Source organism: Callionymus lyra, chromosome 10 (assembly GCF_982586985.1).
Source record: "Callionymus lyra chromosome 10, fCalLyr1.hap1.1, whole genome shotgun sequence".
In the NCBI taxonomy this organism is placed as follows: Eukaryota; Metazoa; Chordata; class Actinopteri; order Syngnathiformes; family Callionymidae; genus Callionymus; species Callionymus lyra.
In genome coordinates, this window is record NC_141827.1 from 19,646,581 (window position 1) to 19,674,339 (window position 27,759).

General features: G+C 38.0%; 2 protein-coding genes across 2 annotated transcripts in view; one reads left to right on the forward strand and one right to left on the reverse strand.

Moving 5' to 3' along the window:
* The first annotated feature begins 771 nt into the window (after positions 1–771).
* glrx (glutaredoxin (thioltransferase)) lies at positions 772–4,549 on the forward strand. Its single transcript, XM_087801065.1, has 3 exons — positions 772–1,025; positions 2,175–2,295; positions 4,279–4,549. The coding sequence occupies exons 1-2, from the start codon at positions 819–821 to the stop codon at positions 2,286–2,288; spliced, it is 321 nt and encodes a 106-aa protein (XP_087657191.1). The 5' UTR covers positions 772–818; the 3' UTR covers positions 2,289–2,295; positions 4,279–4,549.
* rhobtb3 (Rho related BTB domain containing 3) overlaps positions 4,267–27,759 on the reverse strand; it is a 29,937-nt gene continuing 6,444 nt past the window's right edge. Inside the window, exons 4-13 of the mRNA XM_087801064.1 lie at positions 25,659–25,816; positions 22,737–22,845; positions 18,843–19,038; positions 18,578–18,774; positions 13,040–13,149; positions 11,334–11,439; positions 9,466–9,639; positions 6,507–6,673; positions 6,333–6,429; positions 4,267–4,409 (exon numbers count right to left, since the gene is read on the reverse strand). Coding sequence (XP_087657190.1) covers positions 4,291–4,409; positions 6,333–6,429; positions 6,507–6,673; positions 9,466–9,639; positions 11,334–11,439; positions 13,040–13,149; positions 18,578–18,774; positions 18,843–19,038; positions 22,737–22,845; positions 25,659–25,816 — 1,433 coding nt within the window. The 3' untranslated portion in view covers positions 4,267–4,290. The remainder of the gene's footprint in view (positions 4,410–6,332; positions 6,430–6,506; positions 6,674–9,465; positions 9,640–11,333; positions 11,440–13,039; positions 13,150–18,577; positions 18,775–18,842; positions 19,039–22,736; positions 22,846–25,658; positions 25,817–27,759) is intronic.

Here is a 27,759-nt window from a genome sequence, read left to right on the forward strand (position 1 = left end):
GAATTTGTCATGGTGCCTATTAATTAAAATGTATATTATAAATTACTAATTTTAATTTGAGCCTTTCAAAACACAAAGTGACAACATTCAGAGGGATCTAAAAACTACAGTGAAAAGGGGCAGTAGTTAAATGTTTTTAGAAAGTTGTTTATTTAAAAGGAATTACAAAAAATAAACTATAAAACAAAAGTTACATTGCATGAGCAAATTGTTTTTAAAAGTGTTTTGGCATTCAACACATTCCAAGTTTGTTTTGGAGAGTTTTCATTTATGCATAGCAATCCAGCAATATTTTAAGTGAGAATTTTGTTTACTTTGATAAAAACTTTGGTTTCCGTGACGTTTTTATTCATGCTAATAATGCTAGCCGCTAGTAGCCAGCAACTGACGTTCTTTTGACTCCTGATAAACTCCCCGATTCTTACGTTTACCTATTAACTTTAAAAACGAAACAATTGTTTTTTTCTTAACATTAACTATTTAAATTTAAGCTCTATTTTTGCGCATCATTGATCCATACTTGTGCATCAACATAAACAGTCCGTGTAGCAACAATCGACAACAAATGCTTCCATTTTTTTTCTGTAAGAAACTTAAAAGATCTTTCAAAGAGTCTTTCAAGAGCTGACTAAAGTTTTTTTTATAATTTTGTTTCAAGGGTTGATGATGTTAAGGCATCAAGACTCACTGTTTGTTCCGCTTGACACAAGAAAAAAGACGTCAGCTGATAAAAACAAACAAGACGTTGGCGTGAGAGTTGCTGAGTCATGACTCCACCTCTCCTCTCTTCTCCTCCATTCATTCCTTCTTCTCTCAAGATGGCGCAGGAGTTCGTGAAGGCGACGCTCAAGGGGGACAGAGTGGTGGTCTTTTCCAAGCCCACGTGTTCCTTCTGCATCCAGGCCAAGGAGGTTCTGTCCAAGTACAAGGTGAAGCCGGGTCACCTGCAGATCGTGGACATCAGCCGGCGGGAGGACATGAGCAGCCTGCAGGACTACTTCCTGGAGCTGACCGGAGCTCGGACGGTTGGTCTCAACGACACTTCTTTGTTCGCTCCGGCTTTGTTTAAAAACTATTTGAAAATGATTCTAAAACAACCTCTAACTTATATTTAAGGCTACGAAACCCTTTTCCCTTAAAATAAACAAACAACTTCTAAGACAAATCTGACTTGGAAACGTGTTTTAATCTAAAAAAAATAATTAATTGATTAAAAAACATTTACTCTATTATAGTAATGTCATAATCATTTTTGACATTATGATATAAAAGGTTTATTTTTTAATTGGATATTTAAAGAATTTAGATTTTAAAGAATATAACATTTTTATGGGGTTGGTTGAGGTATTTAAAGCAGAATGACTACAGCTAGTGTTGTTATCTTGTAGCTAAGCTAGCATGTATTCCTTAAAAACTAGGGGTGATAAACATCCCAAAACGATAGTATTACAATATTGGAATATTCTGCACACTTAAAAGATGTCACTCCAGTCAAAAGTTAATGATTGAAAAAAAACTTTTCCATTTTATTATTACTGTCCCATAAACCTTATAGTAGATGTGTGGTTTATTACATCTGTTGTAAAAAAGAAAAGGAGAGAGATGCCACCATCTTCTGTAAAATAATTACCGATCTTTAGAAAACAGTCTTTTGAGCAGGGGTGTGTCGGGCAAGAATCTGGTAATACGATGCGTATCAAGATACAGGGGCAACCATATGATATACTGCAATACTGTACTGTAGGAACAAGGATATACTTGTAGTATTGTACAAGTACTTGGCACTGGTGTTGTAGAATTTACAGACCACGTGACAATTGACGAAGTCTTAACGGCTCTCAATTGTTTTGAAACCAAAATTTGTCCAAACATTAGATTTAGTCGACTACATCCTCTTGTCCTGAGTCATCACATGGATATCATGGGACTCTTTTGTTCATTTAGCTGTGGAGAACCTAGTGAATGCTGCCATCTAGTGGCAAGAAGTTTATTTTCAACAGAAAAATGAACAAACGGTGTAAATATTTGCATGTTAATTGTAAAAAAAAAAATAGAATCGATTTTAACACCCCAGTAAAACTGTTGTCTTTAGTTCCATCTCTCTGTTCCATTCTTCCAAAATCAATTAAACGGATGGAAGAAGACGTGATTGTGTTTCATTATTATTCCTGAAGGTTCCTCGTGTGTTCATCGGTGAGGAGTGCATCGGAGGAGGCAGCGATGTCGCAGCTCTGCACACGAGCGGTGAACTTGAGGGGAGGTTGATGGCCATCGGATGTCTTCAGTAACGTCCAGGTAAGGACAGAGTCAGGACTATAAATAGAGCTCTCAATTACGCTCCTGTCGAGGCATGAATTATAAATGAAAAAACAAAACTGCCTGAGGTGATTACATATCCACTCTGGGCCGTCTGTTGAGAACAGATTGACGATAGAGAAAACAAGCCTCGTAGTTCCATCAAACGCAGAGGGAGTGGAAGATCGTTACAAAGCTTAGGAGCAACTTGTTCAGTAACAATCAGCAGATTCTGATCCACAGACCTCAGAGCCCGAGCTGAGGTGTAAGGCTGGATCAGATCACTGATGTAAGGAGAAGTCTGACCATGAATAGCTCTGAAAGTAAGAACCAGAATTTTAAAGTTGATCCTGAAAGAAACTGGCAGCCAGTGAAGAGTTTTAAGGATCGGGGAAATGTGAGTTCTTCTACTAGAACGGGTCAGAATTCTCGCTTCAGAGTTTTCTATTAAGCAAAGCTAGTTATCAAAATTACAGTTTTTCATGTGACTATTACTAATATAGTCTAACCCTTTGTCTTGACCCTAAAACACAACTCTTGCTAATATTTGCTTATAAGCTTTCGTATCTCTTTGCAGCCATTATTATCTTGCCAACTGACATACCTGGTTTAAATAAAGGTTGTTTGAACAGAGCAAAGGTGTCAACGCTTTTCTGCCTTTTGTTTAACTTTAATGTTAGTTTTAGTAGTATTCCATTGTCACGAATGCTATCTGTGTTTTGTCGAACTCCAGACCTGGGGGCAAAACCAGGATCAAGCAAGTGGTTTTATGTGACCCACCACAACTAAAAAAAAGTTGATTTAAAACATAAAGGTCACCTCTGTGGACACACTAGTCAGTTAAAGCTGCTATCTTGTCTTGATGTCTCTCGCATGCCTTGTTCACCTTTTATTACATTTAATGCTACTTTTCCTGCAGATCAGTTTTAACGAGACATTTATAATTTTACTTGGAAAAATCTATATTTTTTAATTATTTGAGCCAATTATATTTATATTTAAAGTTCTTGCAGGTGTTTTTACTTACTTTAATCGTGTTTGTAAACATTAGGTGTAGTAATTCAAAGCCACCACTAGAGGTAAGTGTCAACAAACGTACAACGATAACCCACAGTTCAGAGTTAAAAACAAGAAAAAACGTATAAATCATGGCACCATCAAATAAATGTCCACTTTTGGTTGGGATTTTTAACTTGATGCTGATAAGGATACGTTCTGGTTCCCCTCGCAAGAAACTTCGAACGATCACAGATTTTCGGTCCTCTAGTGCAGACACCAGACGAGTCCATGGATCACTTTCAAAACATGTTTTTTTATTTCAAGTCCTTCATCGTCCGTAACCATCCAGCGTTTCTGCTGCTCTTTCAGAAGCAGTCACAGTCCCAACTTCTGCGGTGAAACACCGGACCGTGAATGACCAGCCGGTCGACTCGCCATGAGAGAAATTTTTTACAAAAATAATTGCAGCACCAGTAAATCATAATCTCATTATGATCCAAAACTCAAGAGGAAAAAACTAAAACAAACGGCGTCTTGGCCTGGAGGCAGCAACGGAAGAATGCTACTGAGCTGTGGGGGAGCAGGAGCGACGTTTACGTTATGAAGTTGAGGCTTCAAGTGTCTTGAGCTGGAGAGGAAGAATCTCATCGTGCGAGGATTTCAGATTGTAATTTTCAAACATGACACCCTAGTGAGAGGTTCTACTATTAGGAGTTCCCAGGGGCATACCTTTGGCACTCTTATGTTTTATGTTCTAATTCCCATTTGGATTGTGTTCCTTGACGAAAATGTCAAGTCGGTCCTGCTCTCCCGTCAGCAGACGTGTTGATGATACAACTCTTCTTGTCTTCTGGTGTCACAGTCGCTCTATGAAGCTATTCACATCAGTTCTAGAAATGTTTATTGCCTGTGAGGGTCCAGCTTCTGTGAGTCTCTGGTCTTATTGTTATTATTTTTGTTTTAAATCTTTGATGGGTTCCGCAGGAGTTTCCGGTGTTACATGACGGCGCAGCGTGACTTGCGCAGCTTGCGTCGCCGCTGCTGGTACTCGCTGAGCTCCTGAAGGTAGCCTCTGGACGGCCAGCGGAGACGCTCCACCTGCTCCCGCTCCTCGTCTGCAACACACAGGCCAGGTCCACGCCGTCAGAGTCGACACTTCTTCTGCTTCCACTAACCATCAGACGGAGGCTCTCACTTCTGCTTGTGCTAATGTCCTGTCTAACTGGTAATAAAATCTGCTTTTGCTGCTCGTCAACCAATCTCTCGCCTCCTTCCCTCACTTTAACACTTTCAATAACTATTATATACATATCAAGTGAGTTGTTTTTTTTGGTTCCATCAGTGCGTTACTAGATCTTCAACTTTATAATCGGCTATAACCAGGTTCATCTGCCAGTTTAGGGGAGTATATATCCGTGAGATCAGAATATTGAACGGTTTAATTTAAGTGTTGAAAGTTAAATACAAAAGTGTACTGAGATACCCTATTGTGTGCTTATCGTCATGTGATCACCCATGTGTCACATGATTGGTTGAAAAGTTTGTTAGATCTGTCCATTCGCACTTTTTTTGGAGAGCGAACAATGGAAGAAATTGATTGTTTTTAAAAGACTACAAATAAATTAATAAAAATGTAAGATGTCATTAAGTGTCGCTAACTTTATATAAAATTTATTTTTAATATTCAATTAAAAACATATTTGAATTCAACGTTTCTAATTTAAAAATAACTAAATATTAAATAAATAAAAACTAATTTCAATATAGAAACTATTGGATTCAATTATTCAAATAAATAACTTGATGATTAAATGTAAAAAGATTAGATTAAAGTTTTATTTAAATTTTAAAATCCAACCATTTATTATTATAATGGAACTGATATACTTCCAAACCTGCTGACCAGTCTATGTCTAGGAATTTGTAGCTGGTTGTGGTCGGACGTAAGATGGCCTGAAAGTTTTCTTCAATGTTTTGAGTGACAGATCAACAAGCCTTTTTTTTTATAACTGCTTTAAAATCATTTTTCGACTCATTTACTTAATCTACAACTCACTTCAAACTTGTTTTCCAACGCTTTGTCTTTGTCTGTCTCCCTCTCAGTGAATTGTGTTCACTATGTATAATAGGGGTGTGAATTGACAATAATGTGGTTATATATATATATATATATTTAACATTATTCAGGGGAATCATAAGGTATATTGAGTTTCTTTAAAAAACAATTGTAGGAAATTGTCAAAACTCATTTAAGAAGACGATGACGAGGGATTCATTAGAGTAGAAATACAATCATTTAAACTGTATTGTATTTATGTGGCCCTTATGAAGTCAAAGGTCATATGGAAACTACCTATTATTTTATTTGATTAATACTTTATTTAGCATTTATCTATATTATGCATTAAATATAACTATAGTGTTGTTTTCTATGGGACTGTTTTATCATTTTTCAGAGTATATATCTCAGTAAATAAATATAAATAAAATATATTTCACAGTTAATTTAAAAGTTATATAAAATAAAAATAAAATAAAAAATGTAATCCCATTCCACTTGATTTTCTTAAGTTATTTCATACTCCTTTTATTCTTTATCTTTGCTTGACGACCCCTAACAACAGCCTCTGTTTAAAAAAACGCCCCCTGAGGAAGTTTAATTGCTCACGACTGGGATAAACCTTGGAAGAGTCATATGAACTACAGGCGTACTTAGACATCGTCTTACTACCACGGCTTTTCAGCTGTAGATCATGAATCACCGTAATCATCAGACAACATGGATGATTCCGAGGAATTCTGGCCTGGGGGCCGTCAGCAGCTCATGATTCATGCTTCAGTTACGAAATGGGATATTTTGTTTGATATATTACCCCAGGATGTAAAACTATACTAACGATAAAATATTTTCACTTAAAATAGTGTTTTATAATCAAATATCTGAGTTTTTTTCTTCCCGTGACGTGCTGGTCACGACTAAAGTCTACACACTCGCTTGCTTAAACTCTGCTGAGCTGCTTCTCACGAACAAAACTGACCCGACAGTTCCAGGAAGTCGGGCTTGTGACTGAAGATCAGGTAGTTGTTGGCGATGAAGTGGAGGAGCCAGACGTAGAGCTGCTCAGCGTTGTGGCACTAGAGGAGAGAAGACAAACAGATCCGGTCACTAAAGCTGGTGATTTTTTCAACTCGCCAGCTTTTTTTCTTCCGACCTTCGCCCGCCGCAGCAGTCGCACCACGCTGATGCCGGTGGACGCCAGCTCTCGACTGGGCATGCTCTGCAGGTAGGCGCACACGCACACCTCGCACAGGTGCTGCAGACGCTTCACCTGGTACATCTCGGCGCAGACCAGCACGGCCATGGCCTGCAGGACACTGGCTGTGAAGGGAACATGATGAGCGTGAAACAGCCGAGTCAGCAGAAGTACTGTTCGCTTGCTTGTTCATCTGGGAGACACTCAGATCATAGCTTTTCTAGTTTATCATATGAAAGACTACTGTGCGGCTCAGATGACGTGGGCACAGATTAGGACTTGTACAGTATAGTAGAAAATATGTTTAAAATAAAAATGTATAGAAAAAAAGGATTTTTAAAGGAAAAATTTGTTTTTAATGCAACAAAATATTAAACTACATAATATAATAAAATAAAGTTTATGTGTGAAACCCCAAGTTGTAAATAATTATCATGGGGAAAGATTATTATTAAAATATATGAAAATAATGAATAAAATAAATCTGATATTAATTTCATTATATTTTGATTAAATGCTGAATTTTTAAAAATTAGTTTATTTCCTTATGTTAATGATAAATTATGTTATCATGAAAACAAAAAATAAATACTGTTATAATAGAAGTAGCAACGTTTCAAAATAATAATATATTAATAAATATAAAATAATAAGTTATAATAACAATTAATTAATATATTAGTTATTGAAAGTATGTTACATTTTTACAAACATTTTGGAATATGTTTACGAGTTGAATATTAACTTACGTAATAAAATAATTTAGTTAACTGTATTAAAGTAGTTTTTTTATGTGCATGAAAATGTTATCAACTAATCTTTACTTTATAACCAATGCCAAATGTCTCATTTGATATAAGAGTTATATAAATATTCTCATTATTTTGGGGATATTGGCTCTTCAATGCTAATTTAATGAGAGCGTAATTAGATTTCATAATTTAAAACATGTTCGAGAACAAGAAGACATATTTGTCATCGTACCAGGTGTTCATCTAGAAGTGTGAGAATCACTGCAGTGGAAACTCAACCACGTCATTAAAAGGCTTTTTGTTGCTCTTTCCCGACTGTCAGAGTCCATCTCTCGGCCAAGGAAACAAACAAACTCTGTCACGGCGTTACGCAACTCTGAAATGTCAACAGAAATTAGGCCTTATGTCAGGTCCGACCTTCTCCAACCTTCATCACCCACGCAGACGCTCGCTCTCTGACATGTTCCAGATGTGATGTCACAGCAGCAGGAACGTGAGATTTTTAGTTAAAAAAGATGTTGGACCGACTCCTACATCTGCAGCCTCCGGGGCTTCTCCAACTTCCTGCCCCTTTTCTACCTGGACTGGATATGAAAGTGAATCTAGTTCCTACGGCACAGTTTAGGTGAATCTCTCTCTGTTAAAAACATCCTTGATCAATGATGAGCAACAGTAACCTGTAGGTTTGTCCCTTCAAAATAGCTGTTGATCATCAGTTTAAGGGCTAAGATTGAGGGGAAGTATTGGGACAGACTTCACTTCTTAAAGCTTGATTCCACTGCAGAGATTCTCACGTTTTCACAGACTTTCAAACAACATGGAGGCAGATACTTGGAGAACAGACACATTCTCGTCGATATTACATAAAAATTAAAAAAAAATTAAAATAAAAAAACCCTCAGTTACTCTGTGGTCACATGCATTTTTAATGGTGTTCAGCAGATTTATTTGACCTTTTCATTTTCTATATTAAAGTCATAAGTAGTTAAGTATAAGTATAAACCGAAATAATTAAAAAATACTTTTGACATGTTGTCAACACAATAATAATTTAATACATTATCATAATATAATATAATTTTCATAAAGCTTTTTGTGTAAGATTTTTAAAAAATGCATTAAAATATTTGAATGACTGTTTTTCTTCCAAATATAAGAAAATTATATAATTTAGATTTTGTAACTAATAACTTACGATGTATACATTTATTAAAAATATTTATTGATTTATTTGTCATTTTCTAAACATATAATACATTTTACTGATGTTTCCTGACTCCCCTCATTTAAAGATAAATATTAAATATTAAATGTTTTGTGTTTTTCTTCCTAATATTTAAATAAATTATATAATTTACATTTTGTCCTAAATAACCAACCATTTATACATTTATTTATTTGTCATATTCTAAAATTATAATACATTTTCCGGATGTTTTTTGTATATAACTGTAAATGTTTTATTTTAAATATTTGAATGTTTTTTCATCCTAATATTTAATAAAACTTTATAATTAAGATTTTGTAATTAGTAACCTACCATGTATACTGTACATTTTAATTTTTATTTCATCCTTTTCTTAAGTAATGTTTGCACACAAAAGTATTTTTATTTTTTAATTTATTTTCAATTTTCCTTTAGACAAATAGATGAAAACGTTTCATGACTAGTAAGTTCTTATCGTGTCTCTCCCATGTTTGTTCAGAGTTTAGTCATAAGTTCCTTCGTCATGTTTGTCGGAGGCAACAACTCTCCAACTCCACTTGTGACTGAAACAGTGGAGTGTGATGGAGCACCAGAGAGAGCACATGAAGCTGGAGGTTCATTTTGTCAAGCGCTTAATCTCCTTTTAATTTACGCTCTGTGCCAATGCCAGTCCCTCCTGAGAGCGGCGTGTCACGATCGTCCAGATGGTTAATGGGAGGAAACATCTGGGCTTTTTGTCTGAGCGAGGCCGCCACGTAACACTGACACATTTTTTATTTAGTCCGGCCAAGTGCTTCTACTGTAATGAAAGATACATCACTGTCACTCAGATAATCTAAAGAAAAAACTCTGCTGAGTCAGCATAGAATAAGGATGTGGAGGATCATCCAGTTCAAGGTGAAGAAGTGTCGAGTCAGACCTGAGAAGCGAACTCAACAACAATGTCTGGGTCGCTCACCGGGGCAGCAGGAGTCGGTGTAGAGATACTCCAGGAAGGACAGGAAGGTGTCCGAGGACACGCCGTGGATGGGAACCACTCGACTCCGGGCCTCGGCGTACTTCCCGCTGAACATGGCGGCCATGACGTCGCAGCGAGCCACGAGCACTGCTCTGTGCGCTGGCAACACACTCCCTGTACGAGCCGGGAATAAGTGTTTGTTAGTGCGGTTCAAATGTACCAAAACAAGCTCTTTAACGGAGCTAGAGTCTACATTTAGAAATCGTTTTATGTTTTTATTGTCCAAAGATTTTGATGCCAATATTTTAAATATTTACTGCAAAATTTTGGCTTTCAAAATTGATAATATTAACAAACTAGACAACATGAGTTTGTATCACATATGGCCCTGAAACAATATTTTCTCTACAAACAATGTGACCAAAACAGAAGACATGGTTTATATGGATTATATGTGATTCATTTAAAGTAGTCAGAGCTCCATAGCTTTTTGTCTTTTTTAATATTTCCTGGTGTAATCTTGAACAGTCATAGTCTATGCAGTACAACTTTTGCGACAAGTTGGACGTAGTATAAAGGTTAGCAGGAAAAAAAACGAACTCAACAATAGCCTTTCTCTTGTTTTATAAACAAATCTTGTGTTTTGAAACTGCACGATGAAGGCTTCACGAGATTGCAGCTACACCGTTCTGACACCAGAGGGAGCCAGAATTTTTTTTCTTTTTTTTCAGTTTTACATATTGTCGCTTTAACACAGTGTGGATCAACAAAAAGTGTTTGATGTAGTTAATGTTGCACTAACCTCACTATGATAAGGTGGCAATTAAATGAATAAATAAAGTATAAATATATATAAACCAATGGGATGAGAGATAGAAAAAACAGTTAACTTTAAAAATGAATCCAATTTAAAAGGCAACTTATAGTTTTATTATATATAAGTAAGTAAGTAAGTAAGTAATTTTTATTTGTATAGCGCTTTTCCAGACCAGGGTCACAAAGCGCTTAAACAATCAAAACAATATTCAATAAAGTATATACTTTAAAGGGCAAGATTCAACTGATAACACAACAGGAGTTTCAGAAAATCAAGGAAAAGCATGAACAAATAAAAACTAAAATAAAAACATTTAACATTTAAAACAATTAAAATAAAATGTCTACACAAAGTATATTTTTTGCAATAATTGCAATAATTTGCAATAACACCAATAAAAAAATAAAAAAATAATATGATTTTGTCAGATCATTATTTACAAACTAAAAAAAATGTTTTAATCAAGCTAAATTTTGCAGAATAAAATATTTACATTTTGTTTTAAAAGACAAAAAACAAAAACATTTGAATTGAAATTACAAAATTAAAGTTGGGACCATAATCGGTTTAACATGATTTATACCTGAATATGATTTGGAAGGTAAAAATAAGTAAGTAAGTAAGTAATTTGTGTTTATATAGCGCTTTTCCAGACCAGGGTCACAGTATCCAAATATAAGTTATACTACAGAATTGTAAGTGTTAAAGTATTTTAATTTCATCATTCAAAAGTCTGTGTTATTAGCATGTTATTGTTGTTTCTACAGAACCAAACATCAGCTTTATGTGAGTCTGACAGAAACAGAGGTCATGACACGTATATATATTTTTAGCAAGACGTCACCGCTGGCAGGAGGCAGCTCCGCGTTGACTGGTGGAGAATCATTAGAAGACGGCGTGATGGAAAAGGAAGGAAGTATTTAATCTTATTTTGTGCGCTAGTGGTCGTCCCGGGCTGACACTGACACTCAGTCAAGTCCAATAAAATGTGACCTTGCTAGGCAGCGTGACGGCGCATGTATTTGTAGGCGCTCTCTCTGACAGAACCTACCTTGAACCATGAAGATGACATCTGAGTAAAGAGGAGAATTAAAGAGGTTGACAAGAGTCTGGGGGCCGAGCTGAGCCGCCCTCACGCTCGGCGTGTCTCTGGGACCCTGAGTGGGAAAAAAAAAGAAGAAGCTGTATTAACACCTCTGCAGGATGTCAGGTACTTTGCTCTCTGGAGAATTGCTATTCCCCGTATTTACTCCACGTCCCCTGCGGAATACAAATGACTCTCCACCTCTTTCCCAAACTCAAGCGCACTGCCAAGAACAAGACGATGGCGAAGAAACAAACAGCCTTTTCCAAATAGTGGCTGGTAATCATCTAAATCTGTCGGCGTCTGTTGTTATCGTCTCAGAAACGGTTTTATAAACGTCTCAGCGTCTGCCGAAGCTCTGATGCCGAGACCACCTCAGGTGGACCTACTTCTGTCCGGTCAGGTTGATGGAGCGTGACTGGTGTCAGAAGACAAGTCAGGGCTGGTGAAGCTCTCGCTTCCCGCTTTTCATTTAGTTATTCAGTCCACATTATAATAATGCAAAAGTTCCATGATTATTATTATTATGTATAACATTACAATGCGTGAACAAATAAAGTCATAACCAGCTATTGTATTTTTAAAGTTGTATATATTTTGAAATATAAAATGAATTTATATATATATATATATATATGGATGTAGTATGGATGTTTAAAGTCATCACATTAATATGCTATGTAAAATCATTTATTTTATTTTAATTTTAACAAAATTATTGACAATAAAAATGTTTTTTAGAAGATTTGTATTTATTTGTGTTGTATTGACTAGAAAACATTTAAACCTTTTTATTTCTTCTAACAATTTTGTCTCCGTTGTCACTTAATCAGGCTTGTCATGATACAGATAAGATTGACTGAAAAAAATACACACATATGATAAAAAAGAAAATTCGGTTTTAACATAAATTGATTTTAGTGTTTCCATTCGATTTTTTTTTATTGTATTTTTTTCTTTTTTCTTACAAATAAATGTGAAAACCCTCAAAATGTTCCTGGACTTGCAGGGAACAGCAGAAGATAAATAAACTCTAACACACTCTAGGTTGATCTATTTCTATCCAATCCTGAATATTTGATTCAAACATGTTCTTGAACAAACAGACTTGACAAACAAATACTTGATTCCCAGAGGTTTGCTAGCAAAACAACATATTTGTCAGGAGCTGCCGTCCTCCTTGCTAATATGCAGCGAATAATTTCCCCTAGCATTCTACAGTGGACCATTTATTAACACGTTTAATTTGGTACCACAGGTAACTCTCAACTATACCTCATGAACAAATCGATAGAAACCTCATTTTATTTTAATCCAAACGTCTCTAACATGTTTAAGTTAGTCTTTCTAATGCTAACCGTCCAAAGTAGCTTTTGTCAGCCTCACTATGCAAGATGTCCGCTCCTCTGGATAGAAAAGTCACATGAAGTGTTATTATTGGATGTAGAAACCGATCCGGAGAGACAGGCGACGCGATAAGAAGCTGTCATTACTGCCCCCCCCCCACGCAGACCCTGCACCCTGTAATAGACCATCGATTTCTCTAACCGTGTTGAGAAGACGTTTATTGATTTGTATCCTGGAAAACTGCTGTTTCTTGAGCCAAAGATGAGGCGCTGACCTAAATGGAGAGGGTCTAGCTCTAGCACGTGTGGCCGGTTCTGGGGTCTCACCCGCTCTCGGCCAATGAGCGACCGTACGCGATCCATCAGTTGAGCCACAGCCAGAGAGTTCTTCAGCTTCTCATCCAGCGCCTCCTGGAGGTGTTCCCACTCCCACGCTCCTAAAGTGAGACAAAGCAGGTTTTAGAAGTTGCACAACAGCAGCGCGCTGGAACACGAGAGGAGCTGGTTTATTTCAGCGAGCGGCTGGTTCTCACTCCACGGTACCAGCAGCTCCAGGAACATAACAAATAACTATTATTGTCAATGTTCACATTCTGACCTCTCTTGACTCTGAGACATGAACCCGGGTTTTTAAACTGTGACTCAACGGTGATTTTTTGTTCCGCAGCTTTGACGCTCTCAGAGCTTTTTACATAAGCCACACATCACTGCAGAGCTCGCACTCCTCCTCACTCCAGGAAGAAGCTGATGGATCATCATCATCCTCACTCGCTGGAGGTGATCGTCTATATGACAGTTGCATGGAATCAGGTCGTCCATCTTTATACTGGGGAGTCAGAGATCAAGAGGTTCTGCTGTGTGAAGGTGAGACGCACAACAGGCACATGCATGGACGTAGACAGACAAACACACACACACAGACAAATGTGCTCTCGCACAAACAGACACACACACAGAGGGAAACACAACAATGAAAACAAACACTTGGGCAAACACATACTAGCACAATTACCTCAAAGCAAACCCCCCAAAAACATGCTGTATTTACACATACATAGATATATATACACACAAACACACACATATTGATCTCATGATAACACAAACAAAGACCCAAAAACACACCCACACCCTCACACACTTGTAGAGAGAGAAGATAACATATAAATCCAAACTATACACAAACAGAATAATTTAACAAAGATACAAGCACACAAACACACACACACCTACACGCACACACACACACACACAGAAGAAAAAATAAATATACACACAGACACACATGCTCTGTCACTAACACACACATTAAAACAAGCAAGCACACACACAAGTAAGCAAAAATACACAAAATGAAATACATGTATCCACACATACACATAGAAATACACAGAGAAAATACACAAAAACCAAATACTGATATCCACACATAGAAAACACAAAAAACAAACTCACACATCCACATGTACACCGAGGCACACACATCCGCACACACTAATAGACAGAAAACACACAAAACCATACAGTAAATCCACATACACACAGAGAAAAGACACAAAACCAAACACATACATCCACACACACAGAAAACACACAAAAGCATACATCTTCACGCACATACACACAAAACCAAATACTGACATCCACACACAGAAAAAACAAAAAAAAACCTCACACATCCACACGCATATACAGACACACACACACACACACACACACACACACACACACACACACACACACACACACACACACACACACACACACACACACACACACACACACACACACACACACACACACATATACCCACACATAAAAGTACACACACACAGAAAACCCACACAATCAAACACTTATACCCAAACATAAAAGTACACACACACACACAGAAAACACACAAAATCAAACACATTCCCAGACACACAGAGAAAACACACAAACATCCAGACACAAAATGGCAAACACCCTTGAATGAAACATCACAGAAGTGTAATTGTAGCAACACAATGGTGAGGATCGACCTCTGAACCTGAGGTCACAGAGCATCATGCTGTCATGAAGAACTCTGCTGAGTCAGAGGATGAATCCTCAAATATTCCAGCAGCATCCAGAGGTTCCCAGAGCGAGGGGTCCACATCTGCCCTGATGTTTGCCGCGACATCAGCCGCCCTGAAGCCTTCTTCACACTCACACCACATCCTGGAGGTATTATCACGGAGAAATGGCCGCTCAGCACAATTCCACACACCCAGGACCTCCCGCCGTCTCCCATCATCCTCTGTTCCTCTCCTCCCATCACTTCCCTTCAGAAAACACGTCCACTCAAGGACACGTTAGAGAGGTAAACGCTCTCCGCTCCCTCCACTCCTCAACCCTCGGCTCTCTTATTCTTATTCATGCAGTCACTCGCCGTCCAAAGCCATAATCTTCTCCTCCTCCCCTGCAGCACACACACAGCCTCCGGTCGTCGAGGACTCCAACCATCAGCCCCTATCGCACGTTAGCAGCCATGATTCAGATGTTAGCGTAGCTTCCTGCCACGAGGGTTCAGAGCGTCGACACGTGCGCTGCGGCAGGATCCTCGGTGCACGTCGGGAGTCTAACAACACGACCAGAACCTTACGGACAAGATCTGAACCCTCCGGGTTCTTGAATACGTTCTGTGTGTAGAGAGTAATGGTCAGAGATGAGCTTCAAGGTCAAAAGCGAAGGTCAAACCCAGAGAGTTGCAGATTCCACTGTGTGTGACAACCAACACGAATGCACATAAAGGTGTGTTTTTGAGAAGAGAGATGTCAGAGCGACGCTGTGAAAAATCTAATTTTGGAACGTCCTTGATGCAGCAACTCTGAAGATTATTGATGAACGTTTTCGTCCCAGTGAGTCGTTTTTTTGTCGTCTTTCCCTTTGAGTCGTGTTCAGCATGGCTCATCAGGGGTCGCCGCGACAAGACCTTAACCTGTCTGGAGGTTTGTGTCCTCATTAATCCATGAACATCATCATCGGTTGTCTTCTTCATCAATATTCTCGGTCCATCGCTGCTTCTCTTCTCCACATCTGTCCTCGCAACCTTCCCTCCGAGGCTCACTTTTCTGCTCTTTTTCTTTCCAGTCTTAATATCTTCATCTGGGAATGTTCTCGCTCTGCTTTCTGACTCTGTTTCTAATCGTTCCAACCATGCCTCCGATTCAATGTTTCTCCATTACTCTGACTGTTTGACCCCAACTGCCCCTGTCTCGCGCTTAATTTGGTTTAATTTTTTTGTGTAACTTCCTGTTCTAGTTGATTTTCAAGTGCAATTGACACCCTTTCAACAGGTGCCAGATTGTCTCTTCTATACCACATGTAAACCTCCTCATCTGTGGAGAAAAACCGGCTCTTTCATTTGTCCCCCTCTTTGTCATCTTTACTTTTTTCATATTTTCCTTAGTGTTGTTGACCATCACGAGACCTAAATGTCTGTTTTTCTTTCAGCTCTGTTCCCCTTCTTGATCAATAGCAACACTGTAACACAATAGTAGATTTTACCCCCCTATATTTTCTGTAACAATGGTCTTTTTGAACAGTCATGACTGTAGAACTACAACTTTACTTGCCCATGTTGACTGTGGCAGCAGGACTGGAGACACTTCTGTTTTCACGACAATGCAATTACACTGCAAGGTGTGGTTATCCAGAAACGAATGCTACAGAGCCGTGGTTTCGGAGGAGAGTCTTAATTAGTTAAACCAAAGACTTGCTGAAACCCTTCCCAAGACCATATACTGCCCCTTCAGGTATGTTTTGTCACCATCACTTCCTGCATGCTCTTCTACTTGTCCAAATTCAATCCACTTTCAACACCGTTTTTGTCGTTCACACATTCTTCATGAGAGAAAAAAATCAAGAAAAGATTGTTGAAAAAAATCTTGCCATTCTAAAGTGTCCAAGATGTGTTGAGGACCTTGTTTTAAATCAGGGGTTTTAAACTCAATTGAGTCATCTTTAAATGAAATGTTAATTATCTGAGTGTTCCTTTCCTTCAACATTAGTTTTACTCTTGTTGAAAGTCTCTGTATAATTGTTGACATCCATAATCTTAATCATAAACACTGATATATTTATAGGTTACCATATCAACAGGAATCTCATTTTATTGAAGCCAACCATCCGACAGGCCACATACAGATCTGGCCGCCCCGGACCATGAGTTAGACACACATGTTCTAAATCATCACTGCGTGTTTCTTCTATAAGTTAATTATAAAAACCTTTTGTTAGTTTGTCTGTTCGAGGCGAGACATTAACATTATCTGAGTCGAGTGATTAGTGAACGTAATAGATTCGTGCCTGTGCCGTTATTTACCGAGAGATCTCTCTGGTACACGACAGACCTAATTCCCACTAATCGTGCTGGATAAAGAGAGCGAGAGATTATAAGAGAACACTGATGAAGCCATTGTCAAGTCATCATCCAGAATCTGGAGGATTCTGATCTCCTCTTGGCACAGTCTGTCCCATTTACCACAAAGTTTGGTACTTGGAACAACCTCTAATCTGATATGTTTCACCAAATGTCTGACTGAACAACTTGAAAGCCTTTCATAAGATGTTTTATCTTAATGACTCAAACTTGTACGGGCAAAAATTCCAGTATGTCAAAATGTCTTCTTCACAAAACATCTTCAACCCATATGGGCCATTTCCAAGAAGGTTTCCATTTAAACCACAGCAACAGGATTGTCTTGGATCAGAATCTACTGATGGTTCCTCGCACACTGTTCAGGACCAGAGGAGAGAAATCCTTCCAGGCTGTTGCTCCTAAGCTTTGGAACGATCTTCCTCTCTCTTTGTGTTTGATGATCTACTGACTCCTTCAAGAAACATCTTAAGACGTTTCTATTTGTTCAGGCTTTTCCTTGATTTTCTGGAACTCCTGTTGTGTTATCAGTTTGACCTTTAAAGTATATACTTTATTGAATATTGTTTTGATTGTTTAAGCGCTTTGTGACCCTGGTCTGGAAAAGCGCTATACAAATACAAATTACTTACTTACTTATGGTTCACATTTGAAGAGGATTGCAAAAGTGTATCTGCTACTTCAAAGTTCTGAGCTTTATACCAGGAAGGAGCTTCGATAGAAGGTTGCTAAAGTCCTGATGTTCATTCAAACATCTGTAGGTTCCAAAAAAAAGAGTCCGTGTGATGTTATAGTAACTCTGCACATGCAAAGGAGCGTTTTGGCGAACTACTACTACTACTAAATGTTGTCACTCGACAAGAAAGTTGGTGTTGTCAATATTTAAAATAAGATTGCATGTGCTAACTTTAAACTGCATTTTACTGTGAAACATCAAGAAGTTGTCTTTACCAGGCGCAACAGCGCCATAGTTATGTGGTGAAAGACGTGATATCCCAGAGACATTGAGTTTTTCTTAACGGTGGAAATGTGCTCTTTACATTCCTACTGCAAAGCCAATACCATAAAGGTCAACACTGAAAATGCAAAATAAATTGGGAATGAACAAGTGATCGGATAAATAGCAAGCACGTGTCAATCCTTAGTTCACTTCACTCAGATGAAGAGAAACCAAATTCTAAGATCGTTGTATGGGCAACCCTAAAACAAAAGTGCATGTTAAGTGGACATGGCGGTATAAAAAAGTGGCTTTTCTGTCTTAAGGAAGCTAATGTTGAATTACAGATATCATGGCACAAACTACAGTACCCCCTTGAACAGAAAAGCCTCTCTCGTGTGGCCAACCAGCAGCCTGGAATCCCAGAATCGCCCCCACAAAATACTCCAAGAGGCTTCAGCCCAAAAACATCTAATCATCAAAACACTCAGATAGTGCAAGTGTTGCACCACTGCCAGCGTCTTACCTCTGTAGATGAACATCAGCGTCTCCCATAGACACATGCACAGCAGAGGGTCCTTCACCACCAGGCGAGAGAGCCGGCCCGCCATGTGACCCTCGGACCTCGGCAGGTCGTCGATGATCCCGCCGTCCCACGTCGAGAGCAGAGACGTCTGGCCGCCGTCCCGCTCTCTGCAGGCGCAGCGAGACTGTGGACGTTCCCTGTGACAAATAATCCCCCGTTAAGGGATCTCAGGTGGCGATGGGATTCAAAGTGGATTCCCCCCAACCTTGATTTAGGGCCCAGGAGCAGCTGCCGGAAGTAGGGACTGACGGCACACAGCACAGCTGCGTGAGCCCAGCCCAGCTCTTTCCCGGAGTCCGCAGAGTAAAACGCCACATCGGCAAACTGCACGCCGCGCTCCAACAGCCACTGCAGGTCCTGAGAGAAGCTTGACTCTTCCACCCGGATCGGGGGAAGACGAGCTGGCGGAGGGAGGTGAAAAAGGGAGTCTATGAAAAACTATAGGACTTTGTTCATGAGTGAACTTCCAGAGCTCCATAGTTGTTCTCAGATGAACAACGATAAGAGGTTTCAATGAAATCATGATTGACACTGTGTCATGAAACGTTATGAGCTGTTTCATGAAGCCTCATTAACCCATCACTTGATCCAGAACTCATTTGAAACTACTTCAACCTCTCTCTTAATATTTCAATGCTCCGCTGTGTTTTTTGAAGAAGAATTTTGAAGCTTCCCCTCCGGGCGAGGTTTTTGTTTTTAAAAAAGCACACAGTCAAAACAAAAAAAAGATCAGAGTGGTTGTGTTATGTTGGTCCATTTACAAAGTGCTTTTGATTCCACACTGAAATATTAGTTATCTTATACAGGACTTGGTTACCGAGATGAAGATCTGTCTGAGGTTGTGTTGCTTCACTTCGGTCATGTTCACCTCAACTGCTTTATATGAAATTAATCTTCTCGTAAAAACCTTCACGAGCCGCCGGTGCGATAAATCCCAAATCCCTCTCCTGCCGTACTCTCCGACGCTCCACTCTGCTTGTTCGTGAGAGCTCAGTTTGGCTTTGAGAATCTGCTGTCGCTAAATATTTAATGCAGCTACACCGCAAGTTAGTGGTGTTGGAAGAGACTCAAGACTCTGATTTGGGCAACAGATCGTAAGTCGAACTGCAGTAATGCCTTTAGAACAACGTGCGGATACAATTCCACGTCAAGTTTTCTCATGTAGCTTCCAATCTTTTTTAGTTCGACCGATAAGTAACTTTTTATTCTGGAACATTTGTATCATTAAACTAATGTACTTGTAATTCAACCATCTCAATACTTTGTTAGGTTAAAATGTAAGATATAAACACTTATATATTGTAGAATTGTAGGAGTAAAAATAAGAGCCAAGTCAAAGTTACAAGAATAAAACTTGTAACATTTGACAGTCAAGAAGTGTTGACCGTGATGACACCATAAAGTAGCATGACGCTAGTTACATTTGCACCTTTTTAATTTTCCTCTTATTTGTCCTTTCTGTGAATATTTCTTGAAAATGTAAACATCATGACATCATATTTACTTTGTTCGTAAGAATGTGTATAGTATGGGATTCATCTCATATCAGTGTTTGTGCTTAAAAGATAATGGCAAACGTTATCTTGCTGACATTTTTTCATACTATAATATTATATGTATAAAAACTAAGCATAAACACCCTTTGAAGAGTTATTCTAAACACACAATGAATGTCTTTGTATTTAGACAAAACACTTTTTGGTAACTACTGTTACGTCCCAACTAGAACTAATATGGTTACTAGTATTGTTACCCATCCATATTGGTTAGTTCTTAACCCTTATCTCAGGGTCAAGGTGACCCAAAGGCCCAGAAATAAATGTGTATCCCTCATGTTGTCTCTGTGTCAACTGAGAAAACACAAGGGTTAAAGCCTATATTTGAAAATAATGTAGTAGTATTACCACCTCAATACCAGTGTTTTTGTTCTATTTCTTTTACTATGTATTCCCATCATTGTGACACCTATTGTCCTTCCCTGTATCTTTCTTACCCCTCACTACCGTGACTGTATATAATGTAATGTGGCTCCTTGACAAATATAATCGTCCTCCACGTCTACAACAGTAAAGTCAACCTCATACTAACTCATTCTATTGTATAAATGTGGAAAGAAGCAAAGAATAAAGATGGTTGATATGAACCCCCAGATAATGAATAAATGAAATACATTGCAAGAATATAAACTTAATAGATTGTCGTGGCTTATCAAGCAATGCAAAAAATGCAACAGAATTAATAGAAAAATATTAATTTTATGTTTATAAAAGTAAAAAAATACATCCACATGAATATAATAACCATGTATGAAACAATACATGTTGCCTTAATTTCAATATAAGTTACAGATTTAAGTTACAAATGTTACAGATTTTAAAGTAACACTTCAACTTTTAATTAATTATATAAACGTATTTGTGTATACCTAATAGTGTTTCATATTTTAACTTAACTCTAAAAAAAGACGTGAACATGCACTTTTCTGTCAATATATTCCTGCACGCTTTTTAAATTAATTCCTGAAGCTCTTAATTGGAGACTAAAGTAAATGAACGTTGCAAGCAGGTAAAACCTTTTCGTCAGCTTCCCTGGCGTGAATTCTACCGTCAGCTCATTAAGCACAGCTTTGACCTTTGCTCCGGACTGATTAACGTCTGCAGCTAAATGGCTTAACTGTTTAGAAAATATTGGCTCTGTTGCCGAGAGGGAAACGAGAAGATTGATGCGGCTCTTGATTTCAGGAAAATAAAGTGCCCGGCGCTGGTGGAAGCTCTCTTCAACTGACGGCCCGGTTGTGAGATTAGGATCTTGGCAGGAATGCAAACGAGTACATTAAAGATTGTTCCGCTTCCTTCTGACCTGTAAATGCACGTGTGCTGCAAAATGTTAACGAGGAAGCTAACTAAAGACAGTTATGAATATTCATATCTCTCTAATGAGGACACGTTGGCAAGACAAACTGCTCAAGAGAAAGTGTGCGAGAAAAGAAGGATCGGATCACACAAAAAAGATGATATATTTTTAACTGAATAATAACGAAATGAGTATATGAGAGTTAAAGAAAATTAAAAATTATAAAATACTAACATAAAACGTTTAAAAAAACACAAGTGAAATAATATTAATGCAAGTACAAACTAAAAATTAAACGATTTGAACAGATATCATGTTTGAAAAAAGGGTAACAATTTTTGATATAAATAAACCAAGTTATATATTACAATAATTATGAATAAATAAATATTATGCTAAACTATATATAGTAAATGGAATATTGGTGTGACTTTTGATCAATGAAAAAAAATGCAACAGAATGAACATTTCAAATAGGAATTTCATAATTTTAAGAGTTAAAATACATCCACATATTAGGTTAAATTGTTTATTGTATTGTTATATTATGTATGACGTGGAACAATATGTTGCTATGATTTAAAGTTTTGTTATAATTGTATGTGTTAATACTAGAAAAAAAGCTAAAATCTGAATTTGACAAAACTTAACAACCATCAAAACACTTTAACTCTTGTGTTATCTCAGGGTCAAGGTGACCCGGAGGCCCAAAAACAAATGTGTTTGTGGTATTCCTTGTGTTGCCTCTGGATCAAGGTTTACGACCTCCACCACTGCATGTGTATTTATGGAAGCCACAGTCGTTCATCTTGATCCAGAGACAACACAAGGGTGAATGAAATGTAAGTGCTCAATATTAGTCAATAAAATATCTCAATAAAGTTCTACATAAGCGTAATGTGTTCATTTGTGCACGTCAGGTTCAAAGGAGATCTCAGGTACAGATTGTCTTGCGCCTCCATTCAGTGCTGAGCCACTCCAGAACTTAAACGGTAGAGTCCAGAAAATCAATGTGGTGAATAAAAGGCGACTGACTCGCTCTTTGTCTCACGTCCTATTTCCAGTTAGAACAGTGGATATTGATCCAATCAAAAACATCGCGCTCAGCTCTTTCAACGGCCGAGCGAGCTCACGCGGGCGACACACTTACGCAGCACCTTTTTGCTAAAGACAACAACTCTTGTTTCAGGACCATGAATGAAAGTGGAGCTGATGTTAGTTTCTGGTACCATGGTTCTCCTCTGACCTGGCTGTTCCAGATGAGGGGGGCGCAGGTCGTTCACTTTGTTCCCTCGTCTCTTCTCGGGTCTCTCTTTGGCTTTGTGCTTCAGACACTGGATCATGAAGTACTCCAGCTGAGAGGAGAGGACACACACATCTTATTTCAGCCCCTACAATGACATTAAAATACATTTTTTTTATCATCCTAATTATGTTTCTCACTTACAGAGGTCACTTTTGAGATGGTCTGTGTCTCGTACTGGTGCGCAGACGATGCCCTTCCAGACACCGGCGTCGCATTTTAGCCCCGACAATGAACACACTCATCTTTTCTTGGCAGGCTCTGACATTTTATTTGCATCACTCACTTCATCATCTTCTGATGCCTTCCTGCTGTCAGGTTCAGCAAATGGATTGTCATATTTATAATCCCTTGAAATGTCAAACGACAGTGTTTTTTTTTAAATGTGTGAAAGAGGCTGGATATTTGTCTGGAATACTTAACTTCATTTAGTTATTTAATAAACATTGTCGTCAATCTTTTACACATCGTTATTCCTTCATCATTTCACATTAATAGGTTTATTGTTTATATTAATGACGTCATTTTCAACACACATTACCGTAAATGTTATAATAATAATTATAATTAAAGTATAAAATTATAATAAAAGCCAAAACTTTTTATTTTTTAGTTTTTTATCCTTACATTTTTGTGTAAATCTATGTCCAAAGACAACATAAAAAAAGTGAACGTGACCGTTTGCCTCCGCATTATAATCTCACAAAGTGTTTTCCAACTGTAGCTTCGCTGCATCTTTTTTATTAAATGTCGCATTATGTTTTTGAAAAGTATATCAAGTTTTCTCCAGTGTCCTTGGAGAGGTGAGACAGAGAAGGCTGTTGGCGGAATGTGATTTTGTCTGGTCGCTTTCTCTTCCTACTTTCCCATTTTGAGCTCGAGGCTAGAAGAATGCGCCTGTTGCTGGACCTCACAACTGCAGCTGATTCCACTGATTTTTCCAGTCAGATGTGAATGTCTTTATTGCTGACAAAATTGAAAACTTTACACCCTACAAGGCTTCAAATATCGTCTATTAATGCATTATTTATGACTTAGTATTCTCATTCCAAAGTAGTCAGTTAAATTACATTATCACTTTCTTTGAAGTTTAATGTGATATATTACTTTTATATTACTTGCCCATAACTTTCACAAATACAGCACTATGATGGCTGCATTTATGTCTCTCATTTGTGACAGTATTGCATCAGAAATACTGTAACATTTTGTTATATTAAATGTGAACTCCATCTGTAGCCTATTATTACAGTTTTTTTGCAACCTTCATTCTGACTTGAATGAGAGGGGAGGTGTGAGGGAGGATAGAGAGGATGTGCAACAGCAAATAATGATCTACAGTAATAAGATACACTTTTTACATGTCCATGTTTTCTCTTTAGAGACAATTCCAAGCAACATAACAATCTAGAAAAAGAGTAAAACTGAAGAACAAACAAAGATTATATGCCATATTTCTTTTTTACTAAATAAAAGTGATTTGCTCCACTGACGGACTTCAATAATATACTGGGTTACTTAAAATACTTGATCTTTTGACTCAATAGAATGAATCTTCTTGAACTGAACATGGTTCCTTCTTACCCGCTCTACTACTATTTGCAGTTGAACGTTAGTCAAACACGACAATAGATACACAATGTTATAAACCATTCGGCACCTTTGTATTGAAATATCAAAAGTGTCTACTTTATATTGCACACACATTGGGACAAAAAAAGGCTCATGGGAATGCCTCTGTCATTTGCTTTTTGTAGATTCCATACCTCAGTAAATCTTCTGTTTTTTAGGTCAACTTTCCATCACATTGAGAAGGCTCTGCTGCGTTATCTAAACTGGTTTGTACTTCCTTCGAAGGCTGGCATCCTTCAACGTCTGCAGGAAGCTGCTACAGACCTTCTACCAGTCTGTGGTATCGAGTGCCCTCCTGTACTCAGTGGTGTGCTGGGGGGGCAGTCTAAAGAAGAAGGATGCTTCACGCCTGGACAAACTAATAAGGAAGGCAGGCTCTGTTGTAGGCACGGAACTGGACAGTCTGACATCCATAGCTGAGCGACGCACCCTCAACAGGCTCCTGTCCATCATAGACAATCCACAGCATCCTCTTCACAGCACCATAGACCGACAGAGGAGCAGCATCAGTGACAGACTGCTGTCAATGTCATGCTCCACTGAAAGACTGAGGAGATCATTCCTCCCCCCATGCCATCAGACTCTTCAACCTGCGTCACACATGACGCAGACTCATCCCATCCTTTTTAACGATTTATATATTTTTTAAATATTTCTTTATTTTTTTATTTTATTATATATATTTGTTTTCCTTTTCATACATATGTTTCAGTATATTTTAGACTGCACATAACTTGCATGCCTCTGTGTTCTATCTCTTTGTAACATATTCTGGAGCTGCTGAACCGTGAATTTCTCAAAGGAGATGAATAAAGTATCTATCTATCTATCTATCTATCTATCTATCTATCTATGGGCTGAGGCCAGGCCGTAAGTTGAATAGCCCTGGTCAAAAAGTTGTACAGGAAGTAAACATATATGCATGAGTAATATATTATCATGTTTCATTATTTGTAATACCTCACTCAACTGCTTTACATCTAAAATAAATGTGTAACAGTAATTAATGCTTTAATTGTCTTACACAGGCCATCCGAATAACTTAACATATGAACATTTTATCTTTGTTTTTAAAGGCAACCTACCTTTAAATAGTGAAATTAATATTTTACAATTACTTACAGTATATATGGTCCAATATTGTTGAAAATAAAAATCCTAAATTGCTAGGATTTTGGTTATGTTCACACATCAACGAATTCCTCATTATGCTGTAGTTTTATTTTCACTCACCACGCTGCCAAAGTAGCGTCCCACAAACACATGGTTGAGAGAGGGCAGCTCCAGGTAGGTGGCCCCCAGGTCCCGGGACAGCTGCAGACCCTCGCTGTGGGGAACACAGCTGCTCCAGTCGGACGCGCACAGGGGGCATGTGCACGGGGGACCCTCGTCTGGATGACAGAAGACACACAACTCAGTCTCCGCTTCAATAAGTGGAGCAAAAAGATGATGAAATATTTTAATTTATGTAATATAGTATGAAAGGAAAATCATGACAATGGTATGTGTGTTATGTTCAGTTGTGAATATGCGATTCAAGTGAACAATATTGGAGCTCAGCTGCAGAAAATGTAAATGGATTTAATGAGTGCACACAATCTGGTTTATCAAACCTGAGAGCAAGTATTGACAATCTTCAGAGGCGCCGCACCGTGACCCTCGAGCGGGGTCAAGGCTAATTGGCTTTTGGGAAATTTGAAAGGATTACATCACAAGTTTACCCCAGTGACTCAGATTTGGCTCTTAAGAAGTAGAAACCCATGCATTTTGGATCAGTTCAGCGGGTTCATTCTGTCAGACTGGCAAAGATTTCTATTGAGTTTGGAACCTTTTGAGGATGAAACAAACATTTTGTTTATTCGGTTCTGAGTGGAGAACAATCGAAGAACCCCCTGCTCTGCACTTGACGCTAAAATAATTTACTTGTTTGTTAATCTGACGTCTCTCTGCTTAATCACTTGGACTTGGATTTGGTGCCGCCGGGCCTGTGACCTATTATTGTTGTAATTTATTCTCCTTCTTGTTCTATGACTGTTACCAATTTCACCCCTTATATTACTACTTAACTTAACCACAAAAACTATGATTGAAAATAAATTGTAGTTACTTTGTTGGATAATGGATATACTTTAGATATATTGCTCATTTTGATGAATCATTGTTTCAAGAGCTTTAGGAAGTTGACAAGACAACAGTGACAGGACAGCCAAGTAAATGATTGCCTTCACCTACTATTGTAGAAAACTTCTCAACCATTAAAAGCCAGATTAAACCTGCATGCAACTGTTAGTCCTACTAAGATCGGACCTGGTGATCTGGCGTAGATTAAGCTTTTATCACATAATACATTTTTAAGGTCGTAAGTTCTGCAGGACTGTGATGTAGATTGGAGTAGATATGTTAGATTCTCTCAATCCTTGACAGATTTCTTGGAACCATTTATCGATTCAGCTGAATTTAGAGCAATAAAAATTCAGTGATGCAATAATTGCAATGGACCGTAGACCACCCTTAGCAGTGAAAGAAAATGGGTTAGCATACATGCTACAGTTAGTAATGTCTGTTACAACTCTTCTGTTGCCTTGAAGACTATGATCAGTATTTTCAGATTGGTATGAAATAAAACTATGGGTTATTATTCACACCATTTACTCTTTCTTCTGCCAAATACTAATGTCTCTCTGGATTTTTTTCAAATTTCAAAAAGAATTCTACTCCGCTAGATTAGTTTCAGTAAAACGGTATGATTGTAAACCATCGTACACTTAAAATGATACAGTACATGTTTTAGTTTTGTATACATCATACACATACAATTATTGACATTATCAACTATAATAAGAAAATATAATTAATTGCGATGAATTAATCACAGACTCTTTAGATTGGTTTGAATTGAGTCTCATCCCTCATACACAATCTCATTAAAAAGTAATTTAGGTTCATTTATATTTGAAAGATAAAACACTATATTTGCTCTGTATTTGTGACTGTGTGTCATTATGGGGTTGCTGGATCAATTCTTGACCTGGGTGCAAATCGTACAGTACCAAACCAAGCTCATATGACATTTGTTTCTCAGATGTTTGTGAATCTGACCAGTTTTAAGGCTCATGCTACAGTAAATTATTTCAGAAATACAAACAAAAATGTGTGTAAGGCAATGATTTGAAAAAACAACCCATAAATTGTTCAATTCTATTCAGCTCATATTTCAACGAACACTTGATCAAATGTCCGGAGATGATGGAACCAAAAGCCTGAACTTACATTACCATCTTTCGATTATAAATCAAAATCTAGGAGCGGTACTTCACTTTACCCGTGACACTAA

What these genes read in the sequence shown, in the direction of transcription:
- glrx (XM_087801065.1), top strand. Translation starts at nt 819, where the DNA reads ATGGCGCAGGAGTTCGTGAAGGCGACGCTCAAGGGGGACAGAGTGGTG. An exon ending in AGCTGACCGGAGCTCGGACG is followed by an intron (nt 1,026 to 2,174) that starts GTTGGTCTCAAC and finishes TTATTCCTGAAG; the next exon opens with GTTCCTCGTGTGTTCATCGG.